Below are 16,266 nucleotides of genomic sequence, written 5' to 3' on the forward strand. Positions count from 1 at the left end.
GAGCCATGTTGGCTCAGGAATTCTGGGAGTTGAAGTCTATGTCATAAAAGAGCCAAGGTTGCCTACCCCTGCACTAGATCAAATTGGCTCTTATTGGAGGGTATGTTTGGAAATTCCACAATTATTTTTTAAAATGGGCCATTTTGCCACTATATGTTTGGTTACCAACTAGATGCTGTGGGGAGGGCATATCAACCTTACTCTGCTCTTGCTACCGGTATCTTAAGCATTCTGGCTCTCATCCAGAACCAGCCAAGGATGATGGGAACAGAATAGCCAAGCTATAAAGAGGTGTTCAGGAACTAGCACCCTTGGATTTGAAGCCCTTGAATCTCCTGTCAAATTTTGCCTAGACAGCTTCGGCCTCTTACTTCTGCGTTCTGAAGGTTGGAATTACTTCACGGTACGAAACAATGCCTTGAGATGGAGGAAAAGTTATTTATTTATCATTATTTCATGTTATTAGAGCCGTCCCAACTCCAGTGGACTCTTGAGCCGCATACAATCCCCTCGCCTCCCAAAATCCCCTAAGAAGAGATTAAAAGCTAAAATCACATTCACAGCTTGGGACTAAAATAATCCAGAAATGACCCAAAACTGAATCACATATTCCTTCCAAACCCCTCCAAAATAATTATCCACAGGCCTGGGAACAAAGCCAGATTTCATGGCAGCGTAAAGCCATTAGTTCCCGAAGGGACCTCACAGGGTTTATTCTTCGGTGGTTTCCACTTCCACGTACATATGTTCATCTTCCATTCTCTTCAGCTCACTCAGTTCTTCCCGGTGTCTTTCTTTAAACTCTCGGAGAGCTGCGGCTTTCTCTTCATAGTCTTGGTTGACCGGGCAACCTGCTGATTCGTGGCCTGGGACGAGATAGGCCGTGGGGTCCGCCAGCATGGCTGAAACCTCATGGCCGAGGACCTCCAAGGACAAGGGCTGGTGGATGGAGCTGCTGGTTTTGTACTGTTTGTTGAAGAGGTTGAGAGGCTGTAGGAAGTAATGAGGGAGGCGTTTCTTGGCCAGGGTGTGTTTCAGCAGCCCCAGGAGGTTCTTTAGGGAGGACAGCAGAGTCTCCCAGTCCTCTTTGCCATGATGGATCTCACAGCACCACAGCAAAACGGTCTGCAGGAGATGAAAAGCAACAGCAATTCTTAGATCTTACGCTGACTTTGGAGGCCTCCCTCGGGTTGAGTGGATCTTCATGCTCCTAGGTCAGGGGTAGGCAACCTCGGCTCTTTTATGACTCGTGGACTTCAACGCCCAGAATTCCTGAGCCAGCATGGCTCAGCATGGAAACTTCTCCATTTCTCCTCAGCATGGCTGGCTCAGGAATTCTGGGAGTTGAAGTCCACGAGTCATAAAAGAGCTGAGGTTGCCTACCCCTGTCCTAGGTTTATATCAAGAAGTGGTTAGGAGGAGAGGAATTTGGGTGGTGTAATGGTGTCATTGCAGAGTGAGGTGAGAGGGAGCTGAGGGATTATGAAAGTAAAAGTCGGCAATTGGTGCTATCGGGACTAAAGCACGCAAAGCTCTCGATAACACACACACCCCAGCAGCAGAGAAGGAAAGGAGATTGCGGAAGAGGGGTACTTTTTTATCGCTACACAATTTTACATGCTCCCATGCGGGGTAGAAGTGAGTTTGCTGTACATTTATACAAGCGCAAGTAGTCTTTGTTTAGTGACTGAAGTTACAACACTGAAAAAAGGCATTGACTTGTGACCGGTCCTCACACTTACAACTATCACAGCATCCCCACAGTTAAGATGATCAGAATTTGGGTGCTTGAAAACCGCCTGCATTTACGATAGTTCTAGCATCCTGGGGGGGGGGGGGTCACCTGTTCGCCGTTTGCAACCTTCCCAGCCAGCTTACAACAAGCTACATCAGTGGGGGGGAAGCCAGATTCACTTAGCCACCGCGTGGTTCACTTAACAACTGCAGCGAACCGCTTAAATGCTGGCAAATCAAGGTCATAAAATCAGGCTTGACTGACTTAACAACTGCCTTGCTGATCAATGGAAATTCTGGTCCCAATTCTGGTCATAGGCCAAGGACCACCTGGATAAGGGGGAGTTTCAGTGTATCTTCATGAGGGCGAGGTGGAAGCTTAATCTGGCCTAGCGTACTGTTACTTCAGCAGATTCACCTTAAGATGGTAGGAAGTCAAGAGTTTGCCATACTCCGGGGTCCACCTGGTCTTGTTAACAAACTTAAGCAGTCGTAAAGCTGCCCGCCTCTGCCCTCCATCGGCGTCGACTTCCTTAAGGATCATCTCTTCAGCACAGCTGAAAGACAACCTGGTTGGGGGGAGGGGGAGAAATGGTAGTTAGGAATATTGTAACCGTTCTGCAAATAGCTTTAGAAGTATGTATTCATCTCAGGCGTCCTCCCTGAGTGTTACATGTTTGCAGCTTGCCTTCTTTCTTAAGGTGGGCAGAAAAAGTGAAATGATGGGAGGCTAGACTAGTCCACAATCTGGGAAAAGATGCAGCTGCTTTAAAGAGTTCCAAAGAGGTGCTGGATTGGCACCTCTATACATTAGGAAGCATCTTTTTCTGATGGAATTTTTCGAAGTAGAGGGGGGTCACCTGGATACGATGGGCACCGTTAGCAACCAGTTCAGTGTTTCTCAACCTTGGCCACTTTAAAATGGGTGGACTTAAGACACGCTGGCTGGGGAATTCTGGGAGTTGAAGTCCACCCATCTTACAAGTGGCCAAAGTTGAGAAACCCTCAAATACAGAGCAACAGAAGCACACAACTTCTCAAAAGAGGCTTTCTTTCCAGTGAATCAATGAACATGTCATTCTTTCATTAAGGAAGGTAACATCAGCGTAGCCCTCCTTAGATGAGGGTTCCAGAATTCCATTAAAAGCAGAATTTGGCAAAGGCTTAAAACATTTTTTTTTGTTTTAAAACCCAGATAATTGTTAATTGTTAATTGTTAATTTTATTTGTATACCGCCCTTCTCCCGAAGGACTCAGGGCGGTGAACAGGGCACATATAAAATACAGGATACAAAAGTTAAAAAAGAATTAAATACAAGGCCCAAGCTAAAACAATACATAATAATATAAAAACCACAAAATCCCAACCCATCCCCCATCAGGCCAGGCCGGCTTGTTCGAATAAATAGGTCTTCAGATCGCGTCGGAAGGAGCGAAGGTCGGGCTCCGTCCGGAGCTCAACCGGCAACCGATTCCATAAGTCCGGGGCGCCCACAGAAGGCCCTCCCCCTGGGGGCCACCAGACGACATTCTCTGACCGGTGGCACCCTGAGGAGGTCCTCTCTGTGGGAACGCACAGGGCGGAGGGAAGGATAAGTGCTCTGGGGTAGGCAACATCGGCTCTTTTATGACTCATGGACTTCAACTCCCAGAATTCCTGAGCCAGCTATGCTGACTCAGGAATTTTGGGAGTTGAAGTCCATGAGTCATAAAAGAGCCGAGGTTGCCAATCAGGTGTTTTATTTTGCATCACTATTCAGCATCCCTGCAGGCCTTGAAGCCATGTCCTGTTGCACTGCCTCATCCTTGGCCACCCGCTGCCCTCTCACCAAATGACTGGCGGGGGGGGGGGGTTTACCTCCAGAATCCATCCTTTGGGACGAGCTCAGGCGCCACTTCTTTCAGGGCTTGTACCTTCCGAAGGAAGCTTTTCTTTTCATTGCTGAGGTCACCGTCCCACCAATCAGAAAGGTGGGTGAGATCTTCCCTCATCCATTCGTTGGAGAACTCTACTGCCCCCTGAATGGCCGGCACCAGCTTCACTGGGACGGTTTCGTTCCCTTCGTGGAAAACTAACCGGACGGCTGGACCGCTCGAATCCAAGGGCTCTAATTTGATGTTCCCTAAAAATGTGTCGGAGGAAAGCAACATCCAGGGTGTTAATTACCCAAAGCGATGCACAGCCCTGAGTTGTAACTATAGATAGTTTTTGACTTACGACCGCAATTGGTATCAGAATGTCCGTTTCTAAGTGAGGCAGTTAAGTGATTCTTGCCCAATTTTACATATATATATATATTTTGCCAAGGCAGTTAAGTGGTCATAAAATGAATCCGGCTTCTCCCCGTTGATTTTGGAAGCCAGCTGGGAAGGTTGCAGATGGAGATCATGTGGCTGCCCCAGGATGCTGCAACCCTCATCAATTCATGCCAGTTGTCAAGTCACCTGAATTTTGATCACGCCGTGGGGATGGTGCAACGGTTGTAAACGTGAAAGCTGGTCATAAGTCACTTTGTTCAGTGCTGTTGTAATTTCAAACAGTCACTAAACAAATTGTAAGTCTAGAATTACCTGTACTGCATTGCACGGTGGGAAAAATAAAACTAGTAAAAACAATGGCAGATAAAAAGGCTAACTGACTAGGAAGCTCACACACACACACACACACACACACACACTAGTATCACTCATATTTTGAAGTAAGACAAGTGAAATATTAGGGGGTCTTTGGCCAAGGATCCCTACTAGTAAGGTAGGTACCATCCAGGATTTGAACCCTGGTCTGCCACATGAAAGGCAATTCTTTAACTTCTACTCTATCCAGTTGCTCATAAATTATAATATACAAATGTTGTGCAAATATCATACCATTATACAAACTACATTTGCATTTATTATTATGACACACAGATTGTATATATATGCATGTTTATTCATATGAATGAAAAAAAATTCATTCATATGAATGAACATACATATGGATCTGATTTCCTTCATTCCTTGGTTATCAATTTCTAGCCAAGATTCTTCAGGGTACCATAGATAGCCAGAAAACAAACAAGTGAATCATCAAACAAATCGACACACAGAGTTCTGATTTGACGCAAAGCTATCCTACTTTGGACAAATTATGCAAAGACCCAGCAAAGAAGGCTTTGATGCTGGAAGGAAAGAGAGGAACAGGAGAACCACCATCAAGATGGAGGGACTCGGTTAAGATGGCGATGGAGGTGCCCTTGGACCAAGTTAGAAACAAATCTTCACTTAATGGCACATAATCAATTATAAAAGCATTCTTAAAATAGATTCTTTGGGGGCAGTGAGCTAGAATAGTGCCCTTCCTCTAGCAAAATCTTTGTTCTGACTCACTGCCTGTACAATCTTACTATATTTTAATTTCAGGTATATATTTGTGTGTAAATGCATATTTCCACATTTCATTGTTGTGGATCTATTTAAATGTACTTCTATTTCTAAAGTGGCTGGAAGGCAAATAGCAAAATCAATCTGAGGCCTCTCCTTTGAATTAAAAATGGAATAATGTTAAGATTGTTAAGTAAAGACAGCAACAAAGGGAACGGAATGGGACCCGTTTGAAATTCAAAGACAAAAAACACAAAAGGCCAAAAGGAATTAGTTTCACGCAAAGAATCTGCCTCTAATCATGATCTGATTCATTCCTGAGAAGTGTATGAAGATTCTCAATCATCCAGATCATGGTTGTGCCAAAGGTGCTTTTTCAATAGGCAACTGGACTTTGTTTTGTGTCTCCTTGAAAATGTTTCACTTCTCATCCAAGAAGCTTCTTCAGTTCTGACTGAATGGTAGGGAATGGAAGGATTTATATTCCTTGCAGTCATCTGGTTGTTAACACTCTCTCTGTGAGTTGTTAAGTAGCCACAACGACTCTCAGAGAGAGTGCTAATGACCAGGGGACTGCAAGGAATATAAATCCTTCCATTCCCTACCATTCAGTCAGAACTGAAGAAGCTTCTTGGATGAGAAGTGAAACATTTTCAAGGAAGTCCAGCTGCCTCTTGAAAAAGCACCTTTGGGGCATTCCTGAGAAGCTAATTTCTTGCTATGCGGGGTTTCTAAGATAATTTGTAAATTTGTTAATCTGTAGTTAGTTAATTTTTTTTATAGCCTGGCAACTCAAAAGACAACAAAGATGTATCTGCTCATGATGAATGTTTCCTATTTGGAAAAAAATGGACAATAAGAAAAAATCAACTTACCTCTTATACTATTATGTATACTGGGTACTCGGGAAGGGAACATCCGATGCTGGAAAACAGGATCTAAAGGTTGAAGAGGAATCCAGTATAAATTTAAGTCTGGTTTTAAGGTTTTATAATCTGTAATCACTGCTTTTGTTTTTAAAACCCAGTGAATTAGCAAGAGGACCACTGGAACCCAATCCAATCCCTCAACATGTTCTCCCGCTAGAAAAATATTTACATTTTATGCTTTCTGGACTTACCGTTTTGTCGAGGATGGGTGTACTCTGGGGAGATGGGAAAGAGAAATAGGAAAAAGTCAAGGAGAATCTGTTGTAATTTCAAGAAGAATCTCATTTAAGAACCAGGGAACAGACCAACATTCACCCCAGTAGACACAACTTTCTATGGTATCTTGATATACAGATAGTCCTCGACTTGTAACCATTCATTTAACAACTGTTTGAAGTTGCCACGGCACTGAAAAAAGTGACATACAGCCAGCCTTCAGACTTAGAATGGTTGCAGTATCTCCACAGTCACGTGATCAAAATTTGGGCACATGGCAACCAGAATGTATCTAGGGCAGGTGGCATGTCCCAGAGCCATATGATTGCCATCTGTGACCTTCCCAGCAGCTTCCAACAAGCAAAGTCAGTCAGGGATGCCGGATTCGCTTAATAACATGATTCACTTAACAATGTCAGTAATTTGTTTAATAACTGTGGCAAAAAAGGTTGTAAAATTGGACACAACTCACTTAACATTCAGGTTGATTCGCAACGGAAATCTGGTCCAGTTGTGGTCGTAACCTTGAGGACTAACTGTAGTGAGGAGCCTATAAATTTCTATCTCATGGTTGTTGGGAACTGAGCCGTGGAAAATAGCAACAGCGGCTATTATGTTGATGTCTTTGGAAAAGATGTAACTTTTCACACAATTGTTGTTGTTGTTAGTTGCGAAGTCGTGTCCGACCCATCGCGACCCTATGGACAATGTTCCTCCAGGCTTTCCTGTCCTCTACCATCTTCTGGAGTCCATTTAAGCTCACGCCTACTGCTTCAGTGACTCCATCCAGCCACCTCATTCTCTGTCGTCCCCTTCTTCTCTTGCCCTCAATCTTTCCCAGCATTAGGCTCTTCTCCAGTGAGTCCTTCCTCCTCATTAGGTGGCCAAAGTATTTGAGTTTTAGCTTCAGGATCTGGCCTTCTAAAGAGCAGTCAGGGTTGATCTCCTCTAGGACTGACCGGTTTGATCGCCTTGCAGTCCAAGGGACTCGCAGGAGTCTTCTCCAGCACCAGAGTTCAAAGGCCTCAATTCTTTTGCGCTCAGCCTTTCTTATGGTCCAACTTTCACTGCCATACATTGCAACTGGGAAGACCATAGCCTTGACTATACGCACTTTTGTTGACAGGGTGATGTCTCTGCTTTTTAGTGTGCTGTCTAGATTTGCCATGGCTTTCCTCCCGAGGAGCAAGCGTCTTTTAATTTCTTGACTACAGTCCCCATCTGCAGTGATCTTGGAGCCCAGGAAAATAAAATCTGTCACTACCTCCATTTCTTCCCCATCTATTTGCCAGGAATTGAGAGGGCCGGATGCCATGATCTTGGTTTTCTTAATGTTTAGTTTCAACCCAACTTTTGCACTCTCCTTCTTCACTCGCAACAAGAGACTCTTCAGTTCCTCTTCACTTTCTGCCATTAGAGTGGTATCATCTGCATATCTTAGGTTGTTGATATTTCTTCCAGCAATCTTAATTCCAACTTTTGATTCATCTAGCCCTGCCTTTCTCATGATGTGCTCTGCATATAAGTTAAATAGGCAAGGCGACAGTATACAGCCTTGCCGGACTCCTTTCCCAATTTTGAACCAATCAGTGGTTCCGTGTCCAGTTCTCACTGTTGCTTCTTGGCCCGCATATAGGTTTCTCAAGAGACAAATAAGATGTTCTGGTACTCCCATCTCTTTAAGAACTTGCCACAGTTTGTTATGATCCACACAATCAAAGGCTTTAGCATAGTCAATGAAGCAGAAGTAGATGTTTTTCTGGAACTCTCTAGCTTTCTCCATGATCCAGCGTATGTTGGCTATTTGATCTCTAGTTCCTCTGCCTCTTCGAAATCCTGCCTGTACTTCTGGTAGTTCTCTATCCACATACTGCTGGAGTCTAGCTTGTAGGATTTTAAGCATAACTTTACTAGCATGAGAAATGAGTGCAATGGTGCGATAGTTTGAACATTCTTTGGCACTGCCTTTCTTTGGAATTGGAATGTAAACTGATCTTTTCCAATCCTGTGGCCACTGTTGAGTTTTCCAAATTTGCTGGCAAATTGAGTGTAGCACTTTTACTGCATCGTCTTTTAAGATTTTCAATAGCTCAGCTGGAATACTGTCACCTCCACTAGCTTTGTTGTTGCTCAGCTTTTCTAAGGCCCACTTCACTTCACATTCTAGGATGTCTGGCTCGAGGTCAGTGACCTCATTGTGATTATCAGGGACATTAAGCTCATTCTTGTATAGTTCTTCTGTGTAATTTTGCCATCTCTTCTTAATCTCTTCTGCCTCTGTTAGGTCCCTGCCATTTTGGTCCTTTATCATGCCCATTTTTGCATTGAACGTTCCCTTCATCTCCCCAATTTTCTTGAAAAGATCTCTGGTCCTCCCTATTCTATTGTTTTCTTCTATTTCTTTGCACTGTTCATTTAAGAAGGCATTCTTATCTCTTCTAGCTATTCTCTGGAATTCTGCATTCAATTGGGCGTATCTTTCTTTTTCTCTCTTGCCTTTTGCTTCCCTCCTTTCCTCAGCTATTTGCAAAGCTTCCTCAGACAGCCATTTTGCTTTCTTGCATTTCTTTTTCTTTGGGATGGTTTTGGTTGCTACCTCTTGTACAATGTTGCGAACCTCTGTCCATAGTTCTTCAGGCATCCTGTCTATCAGATCTAATTCCTTAAATCTATTTGTCACCTCTACTGTATATTCAATGGGGATATGATTTAATTCATACCTGATTGGCCTGGTGCTTTTCCCTACTTTCTTCAGTTTAAGCCTAAACTTTGCAACGAGAAGCTCATGGTCTGAGCCACAGTCAGCTCCTGGTCTTGTTTTTACTGACTGTATAGAGCTTCTCCATCTTTGGCTGCAGAGCATATAGTCAATCTGATTTCTGTGTTGACCATCTGGTGATGTCCATGTGTAGAGCCGTCTCTTGGGTTGTTGGAAAAGAGTGTTTGCTATGACCATCGTATTCTCTTGACAAAATTCTATCAGCCTGTGCCCTGCTTCATTTTGTACTCCAAGGCCAAACTTGCCTGTTATTCCGGTTATCTTTTGGCTTCCTACTTTAGCATTCCAATCCCCCATGATGATAAGGACATCATTTTTTGGTGTTAGTTCTATAAGGTGCTGTAGGGCTTCATAGAACCGGTCAATTTCATCCTCTTCAGCACCGGTGGTTGGAGCATAGACTTGGACTACTGTGATATTGAATGGTTTGCCTTGGATTCGAACTGAGATCATTCTGTCATTTTGAGGATTGTATCCCAGTATTGCTTTTCCTACTCTTTTATTGACTATGAAGGCTACTCCATTTCTTCTGAGGGATTCTTGCCCGCAGTAGTATACCTGATGGTCACCTGAATTAAATTCACCCATTCCTGTCCATTTTAGTTCGCTGATACCTAAGATGTCGATGTTCAGTCTTGTCATCTCTTGTTTGACCACGTCCAGCTTGCCTTGATTCATGGATCTTACATTCCAGGTTCCTATGGAGAAAAAATCTTTACAGCATCGGACTTTCCTTTCACCACCAGACATATCCACAGCTGAGCGTCCTTTCGGCTTTGGCCCAGTCGCTTCATTCTTTCTGGCGCTACTAGTACTAGCCCTCTGCTCTTCCCCAGTAGCATATTGGACGCCTTCCGACCTGAGGGGCTCATCTTCCAGCGTCATATCGTTTTGCCTTTTGGTACTGTCCATAGGGTTTTCATGGCAAAGATACTGGAGTGGGTTGCCATTTCCTTCTCCAGTGGATCACGTTTTGTCAGAACTCTCTGCTATGACCTGTCCGTCTTGGGTGGCCCTGCACGGCATAGCTCATAGCTTCATTGAATTACGCAAGCCCCTTCGCCACGACAAGGCAGTAATCCATGAAGGGGTTCACACAATAAAAGTCTCTAAAAACTTCTGCCTGGCTAGAAGTCCCCAGAATTTACTCACAAGGAACATTTTTGTGACATCCAGCCCAATGAAGAACCTGCATGCTTTCCCCTATTTGGATCGGCCTTAATTAAGATATAAAGCGAGTAGGTGACATCTGGCTTTACTTTTCTACAATTATTTCATTCAAAAGGCAAATAGGATGCTTGGCACGTGGCAAAAGGCTAGTTTCTACCAACATCTTTATTCACAAAAATGTATCCGGATGACTGATCTTTGAACACTGAAATGGTTAATAGTGTAGTGTTAAGTTTCAAGTCTGCCCATCTCAGAAAGAAAGATGAAGGACCATCTTTTCCCAGTTACATTTATCCAACCTGCCTGAGCAGGGGGTTGGACTAGATGACCTCCAAGGTCCCTTCCAACTTTACTATTATGATTATGATGGTTATGATTAACAACCTGCCAGAGCAGGGGAATAGGTGATTTTAGGAGTCCTCTCTCTTAAGGATGTCCATCTGGGAGATCCAAGAAGAAGGGCCTTTTCTGTGGTGGCTCCCTCCCTGTGGAACATCATCCCTGCAGAAATAAGATTGGCCCACCTTGACATTCTTTTGAAAGGCCCCGAAGAGAGTTTTGCCAGTGGAGCTGGGAACTCCAGGTTGATATGGAGCCCCATCAAGAGTTGTTTGTTGTCACTGTGGGGGGGGGGATGAAGGGTTATTGGGTTTTGCATTGGGGTTTTATTTCTGAGAGCCACCCATGAGTTGGGCAGCCATATAATTTTTCTTAAGAAATAAATAACGTGTGGGATGGAGGCTCTACAACAGAGTTCCCCAACCTTTCCAGCTTTGTGTACTGGCAGGGAGAAGAGATGGAGTGTGCGTGCACGTCCTAGTCTGCTGCTCTCACAAATGGGGATGCTCGACCACTGCTTTCACACCCCAGTTCCCAACAGCTCACAGCTGACTAATGGGCCTTGGCCCAGGGATCATGTTCCTTCTGCTAACTGAATCCTTCCTAAACAGCCACAACTCACCAAGAAAATTAATTTTGTGAATCCTCCCCATATTTTTTTTTAGCATTCACATCATTCTCTCTCTTATTCTAACCGTGTCTGGTCGACATGGCTGCCCACCCCTGTGCTGGATTCCCATTGCATTATTAGTTAATTTTAATGAAATGATGCACCTGGATTCAAGGCAATCCCTACATATCGATGAAAGTCCTTCAGGATTTGCTCTGGGTCCAAATTATGATGGCTGAGACTCTCCTAGCAAAAAAAGAAAAAAAAAAACCAAAGAGCTTTTTTTTCTCCCCTCCCAGAAAAAGACTTTTTCCCAGCAAACATGCCCTAGATTTCAGCACTAGGGTGCGCCACCTTCCCTCCAGGCCAGGGGTGGCTCAGGAATTCTGGGAATTGAAGTTCACGAGTCATAAAAGAGCCAAGGTTGCCTACCCCTGCTCCAGGCCATCCTGTTAATACCTACCTCACACATTTCTAATTTATAATATTCAGGGTCATCATCTTCTTCCTCATCTTCCCCCAACTGTGATTTTGGCTTATCACAATAGATCTTCACAGCTGTCTCCGCCACATCCTCAATGTCTACCAACACTTTGGTGCCCTGGTGAAAGACCGGCAGCCCTTTGTCAGGAAGGTTGCGGAATCCTCTGTTGCGAAAAATGTAGGTGGGGAGCTGGTGGGTGGGACGGCTGGAGGAATTATTGGGGACGACCCTGCTCCGGAGTGCCAACTTGGAGTTACACCGTATTGGGACGAGGAAGTCAAAGTCGTTGGAACTGTTCTCCACTTGAAGGTGCAGCCCTTCCTTGTAGCTGCCCACGGGAATGGGGTCAAAGGGGTACAACCCAGTGCTGGATTCATAAGCCCACTTCACAATCCTCTCCACCGTGCTTTTCACGACAAAGTAATTCTTCTCTACCAGCCATTCCTTGTTTCCTGAAAGGAAAACTGTTTCTGCGTGGAATTCCTGAAGGATTCTGTCTTGCTCATTTAGATCTGCATTGCTCATTTTGAACCTTCTCCTCAATTCTTTTTTTTTTTTGTTCCTTCCTTTCGCTTTTCCTTTTGTCTTTCAATTCAGAGTTGCTTTCCGGTTGGCTGATAGGCTGTTTGTGACTTTTGTACTTGGCAGAAGGAAGAGGGAGAAAAAGTGGATTTCCCCTCCCCCCCTCCAGCAAGTGATAAGTAAAAGAGACGGCATTAATTAACCCTCAAGATGCAGGTTTTTGCAGCTTCTCCTTCGAGCAAGAATAGGGGAAGTTTTAAGCTCTTTTTAACCTTCTTGTTATTCTGAGGGCATTTTCCAGAACTCTGAGCAATTATAACACAAGCTGAGATCTTAAATAATGTACATTTCACAAACAAGAGGCAGGAATTAAGTTCCAACACAATTTCCCGGATGTGAAAAGATCAGAGCCGAGAAACAGCAATATCGCTACAGATAGCCCTTGACTTACAACCATAGTGAAGCCTGGCCACCATGGTCCTAAATTGTGACAGTCATAAATCGGATCACCCCTGTGACTGACTCAATTTTAAAACCTTATTTGCAGCAGTTGTTAAGCAAATGGTTTGCTATGGGCTGTTTTGCCAAAAACAGGAAATAAAGGTTTTCAGCAAAACTGTCAAAAACATGGTCACATGACTGCAGGACACAAAACATCCATAAATGAGGGCCAGTTACCAAATGATCCAACAACAACAACAACAACAATAATAGAGTTGGAAGGGGCCTTGGAGGTCTTCTAGTCCAACCCCTTGCTCAGGCAGGAAATCCTATACCATTTCAGACAAATGGCTGTCCAGTCTCTTCTTTAAAACTTCCAGTGCTGGAGCATTCACAGCTTCTGGAGGCAGGTTGTTCCACTGATTAATTGTTCTAACTGTCAGGAAATTTCTCCTTAGTTCTAGGTTGCTTCTCTCTTTGATTAGTTTCCATCCGTTGCTTCTTGTCCTGCCTTCAGGAGCTTTGGAGAATAGCTTGACTCCCTCCTCTTTGGGGCAGCCCCTGAGATATTGGAACAATGCTATCATGTCACCCCTAGTCCTTCTTTTCATTAAAGTAGACATACCCAAATTCTTGCAACCATTCTTTATACAGTATGTTTTAGTCTCCCGTCTCCTAATCCTCTGTGTTGCTCTTCTCTGAACTCTTCTCTGTACTGGTCATAAGGACCACCTGTAAAAGGGAATATCTGTAGCTCAGGGTTGAATTGTGGAATCCTCGGTGCTCTCTGAGCTTGTGTGTTTTCTTGCAGATGTTTCATTACCCAACTAGGTAACGTCATCAGTGCTAATGAGTGTATAAATAGGGAGCGAACCTCTCACTAGCACTAATGTTACCTACTTGTGTAATGAAACATTTGCAAGTAAACAGCCAAGCACAGAGAATTACCAAGGGTGCCAGAGTAGCAAAATCATCCACACGTCAAGAGAGTAGTCCAGCTCTTTCTATGCTCTTAACAGAGTGTTTCAAACAGGATTTCTACCAAAAAACTAAAGTTCCAGAGCTCATTCTGTCCTGGTCTTCTGCTACCCGGAGACATGACAGGTAGTCCTCAACGTACGACCACAGTTGAGCCCAAAATTTCTGTTGCTAAGTGAGACATTTGTTGAGTGAGTTTTGCCCCATTTTACAACCTTTCTTGCCACAGTTGTTAAAGAGAATCACTGCAATTGTTAAATTAGTAACGCGATCGTTAAGTGAATCTGGCTTCCCCACTGACTTGGCTTGTGAGGAGGTTGCAAAAGGTGATCAGATGACCCCGGGACACTGCAACCGTCATAAGCCAGTTGCTCAGTGTCTGAATTTTGGTCACGTGAACATGGGGATGCCGCAAGGATCATGTGTGAAAAACATAAATCATAAGTCACTTTTATCAGTGTTGTTGTAACTTCAAGCATCACTAAATGAAGTGTTGTGAGCTGAGAACTACCTGCATTTCACTAACCCACTATTTCTCAAGTTTGGCAGCTTTGATCTATCCAAATTCAGGGGGCTCCCAATTTAGCCAATACAAGCCCCCTTGGCCTTTAGCCAACAATGGATAGTGCACAGTTCCTTCCCACACACTTCCCCAGGTCTATCACTGCTCCTACTAATCTTAGGACTACTTAGCCCTCGCCCTAGGCTGCTTCCAGTTACTCTAGTCCAGGGGTAGGCAACCTTGGCTCTTTTATGACTCGTGGACTTCAATTCCCAGAATTCCTGAGCCAACATGGCTCAGCATGGAAACCTCTCCATTTCTCCTCAGCTTGGCTGGCTCAGGAATTCTGGGAGTTGAAGTCCACGAGTCATAAAAGAGCCAAGGTTGCCTACCCCTGCTCTAGTCTATGCCCAGCGAGTACCAGAAACCACCTCCCCTCTCACTCCCAGAACAACTCTGCATAGGAACTAATGCGCAACCACACCCAGCTGCTTTTCTCCTCTGCTTTTATAGCTACTGGTGGCCGGGAAGCTGGGCTGGCTGGGGAGAGGCCTTAAAAGGGCCCAAGCACCATCACTCCAGGTGCCAGCCATGTTTCAGGCAGCACAGAGTGATACACAAACTTCCAACATTGCTGCCCTCTAGTGGCTACCAAAGACAGCCAGTTTGTCCTACAGTCCAGGTGCTCCTTGATTTACAACCCTTCATTTAGTGACCTTTCCCAGTTATAATAGCACTGATAAAGTGATGTCACCATTTTTCACACTTAACAACTGTTACAGCATCCCCAGGGTCACCCGATCAAAATTCAGACACTTGGCAACTGGATCATATTTATGACGGTTGCAGGGACTGGAGTCAAGTGATCACTTTTTGTCACCTTCTGACAAGCCAAGTCAACAGGGAAGCCAGATTCATTTAACAACATGGTATTAAGAGTCACAGTGATTCGCTTAAGAACTGGGGCAAGAAAGGCCGTAAAATGGGGCAAAACTCCCTTTTAGAAACTTAACAACTGTCTTGCTTAGTCACAGAAATTGTGGGCTCAGTGTTGGTTGTAAGTTGAGGACTACCTGTATGTGGTAGTTAAAGGCAGTGGGCTAGAAACTAGGAGTCCGAGCCTTCTAGTCCCAATTTAGGCATAATGCAACGCTCTCTACATGGGGCTGCCCTTGAGGAGCACTCGGAGGCTTCAGCTGGTGCAGAATGCGGCCGCGCGAGTTGTGATGGGGGTTTCCCGATACTCCCATGTAACACCTCTACTCCGCGAGCTGCATTGGCTTCCGGTTGCCCTCCGGGTGAAATTCAAGGTGCTGGTGATGACCTATAAAGCCCTACATGGCCTGGGTCCGGGATATCTGAGGGAACACCTGCTGCCGGCATCAAGTTCCCTTCGTCCAGTGCGCTCCCACAGAGAGGGTCTTCTCAGGGTGCCACCGGTAAGAGATTGCCGGCGGACGACACCCAGGGATAGGGCCTTCTCAGTGGGGGCGCCTGCCCTTTGGAACCAGCTGCCAGTGGAGCTGAGGACTGCCCCCGACCTCCGTTCATTCCGCCGGGACCTGAAGACCTGGCTCTTTGAGCTCTCTGGCCCAGGCTGAGGATTAATTTATTTTAATTGGGGTTTTACTTATACAGGGATAAATTTAATCTTTTTTAAACTTGGTTTTTTAACTTTTGTATTTTTGGTTTTTAATTACCCTGTAAACCGCCCTGAGTCCTCCGGGAAAGGGCGGTATATAAATGTAATAAAATAAATAAATAAATAAATAAATAATGCCTGCTGTGTGACCTCAGGCCAGTCGCCCTCTCTTTGCCCCAGGGAGCCAGCAATGGCAAACTACTTCCGGAAAAACTGCAGGGACCTGTCCAGGCAGTCACTAGGAGTCAAAAACTGACACACACACACATATATTTGCAACTGAGGTCTAGAGTTTTATATGCAAAAACCAAATTAATGACTTGGCTCCTGAATAAATGCCTGCTGATTTGGCTTCAAAATCTGTCTATCTACTCATCCATCCATTCATATCCATCCATCCATCCATCCATCCATCCATCCATCCATCTTCTTATCATCTGTGATCTCCCTTCCTCTCTATCGTTTCTATCTACCCATTAGATGCTGTTGCCAAACTTATTTTCTCCTCTTCCAATCATGTTCCACTTTTAATTCTACACCCTGCCCTGCTCCGGGAA

At 44.6% G+C, this 16,266-nt stretch overlaps 1 protein-coding gene across 1 annotated transcript; it reads right to left on the reverse strand.

Annotated features, from left to right (window-relative positions):
* Positions 1-555: 555 nt before the first annotated feature.
* Positions 556-12,381, reverse strand: LOC308678660 (uncharacterized protein). The gene is made up of 7 exons (XM_081345889.1): positions 11,604-12,381; positions 11,305-11,386; positions 6,218-6,241; positions 5,973-6,035; positions 3,593-3,857; positions 2,153-2,303; positions 556-1,125 (listed from the first exon to the last, which is right to left on the reverse strand). The coding sequence occupies exons 1-7, from the start codon at positions 12,147-12,149 to the stop codon at positions 712-714; spliced, it is 1,545 nt and encodes a 514-aa protein (XP_081202015.1). The 5' UTR covers positions 12,150-12,381; the 3' UTR covers positions 556-711.
* Between the last annotated feature and the right edge of the window lie 3,885 nt (positions 12,382-16,266).

Source organism: Vipera berus (genome assembly GCF_964194415.1).
Source record: "Vipera berus genome assembly, chromosome: Z".
Taxonomy (NCBI): Eukaryota; Metazoa; Chordata; class Lepidosauria; order Squamata; family Viperidae; genus Vipera; species Vipera berus.